At 33.5% G+C, this 1,396-nt stretch overlaps 1 protein-coding gene across 1 annotated transcript; it reads left to right on the top strand.

Annotated features, from left to right (window-relative positions):
- The first annotated feature begins 384 nt into the window (after nt 1-384).
- Nucleotides 385-932, top strand: LOC104961477 (apoptosis-associated speck-like protein containing a CARD). Its single transcript, XM_010789772.1, has one exon. It carries the CDS (start codon nt 426-428, stop codon nt 750-752), a length of 327 nt encoding a protein of 108 aa, XP_010788074.1. The 5' UTR covers nt 385-425; the 3' UTR covers nt 753-932.
- Nucleotides 933-1,396: the final 464 nt, after the last annotated feature.

The raw sequence follows: 1,396 nt of genomic DNA, 5'->3' as shown, positions 1-1,396 counted from the left end.
ACATTAAACTTGTATTTAACAGAGATGTGCTCTTAGTTTCTTAGAAGTAATTCATTCAGAGTAATGGTAATTTTCCGGTTTTGTAATATTAGATTCATTTTATTTATTTATTATTTTTTTAAAGGAAATGGACTTATGTAACCGGTCTGTGGGAGCCATAATCCTTGTTTGTTGCAAGGGGATCAAATACTTATTTCCCACAGTTAAATTCAAACATACATTTTAATCTTGTATATAATGTCAATATCTGGATTTCTTTTTGATATTCTTACTCACACTGTTAAAATAAACCTAAATGATAGACTGTTCATTTGTTTGTAAGTGGGCAAACTTACAAAATCTGCAAGGGATCAAATAAGTATATCCTCCGCTGTATTTCAAATAAAGAAGTCACTGTTATAGAATATTAAATCATTTGTTTGGAAATGTATCAAGTTGGCCTCATGGCATCATCAACACTTTACTCATTATTCCCTCCTTCCTCAGGTGAGCACTTTGTGGATAAACATAGAACCGAGCTGATCAACAGAGTGAACTGCGTTGCAGACATTTTGGATCAGCTCTTTGAGGAAAAAGTCATCACACAATCGATTTATAGTGATATCATGGTAATCCCAACCTCTCAGAAGAAGATGAGGGAACTCTTCAGTGGTCCCCTGAATGCAGCAGGGCTTCGTGGCAAAGACGTCTTCTACAGAATCCTTGAGAAAGAGGAGAAATATCTCATTGAGGAGCTAAAGGGAAAGAAGTGAATGTTGAGGAGAAATCATTTTTCAGACTAAATGTACATTGTGCCTCAAGAAAGAAAGCATCTTAAACGATTCCAATGGGGAAATATTAATGTAAATGTCTCTGTAGGGGTTCTATCAAATATAGCTTTTGCACCTTCATGTTTAATCATAGCTCTTTTTTACACTTGGACCAGTCATATTTTGTAAAATGTATACGTTTTCCTGTAAGGTTAAAACCAGAGTCAGCAAACCATGTAAGTCATTCATGTAATGTAATGATGTAAGAAATGATTTAGCGTTCTCACCTGACATGTAATGTTTTGATCCAGCAAATCCCAGATGGATTGAGTCTGCTTTTAACCTATTTTTTATAAATTAAAGGATGCTTGATCATGAATGATTATCCTTAGGTTTTGCATGCAGATTTTAATTTTGATTATTCTCTTATGTGCTAAAGGATTCTCTTGTTGTTTTTTCCCTCATGAAAATATGTTTACTTTTGGAGGCCAATGTTTTCTATTTCGAAATACGTTTTCAATAAACTCTTATAAATATTACACATGTCGAGTGAATAGAGTGTTTTAAAAGTTGAAGCAAACATACTGATGTAATGAAGTTAACAGATTTAGGAACGTCGCTTTCCTCCTAGATTTGTTTTAATGTTT

The sequence above is a fragment of the Notothenia coriiceps genome, unplaced genomic scaffold (assembly GCF_000735185.1).
Source record: "Notothenia coriiceps isolate Sejong01 unplaced genomic scaffold, NC01 NC01_scaffold00033377, whole genome shotgun sequence".
Taxonomy (NCBI): domain Eukaryota; kingdom Metazoa; phylum Chordata; class Actinopteri; order Perciformes; family Nototheniidae; genus Notothenia; species Notothenia coriiceps.
Note: the sequence above shows the minus strand (reverse complement) of the source record. Positions and strands in the feature narration are given on the sequence as shown.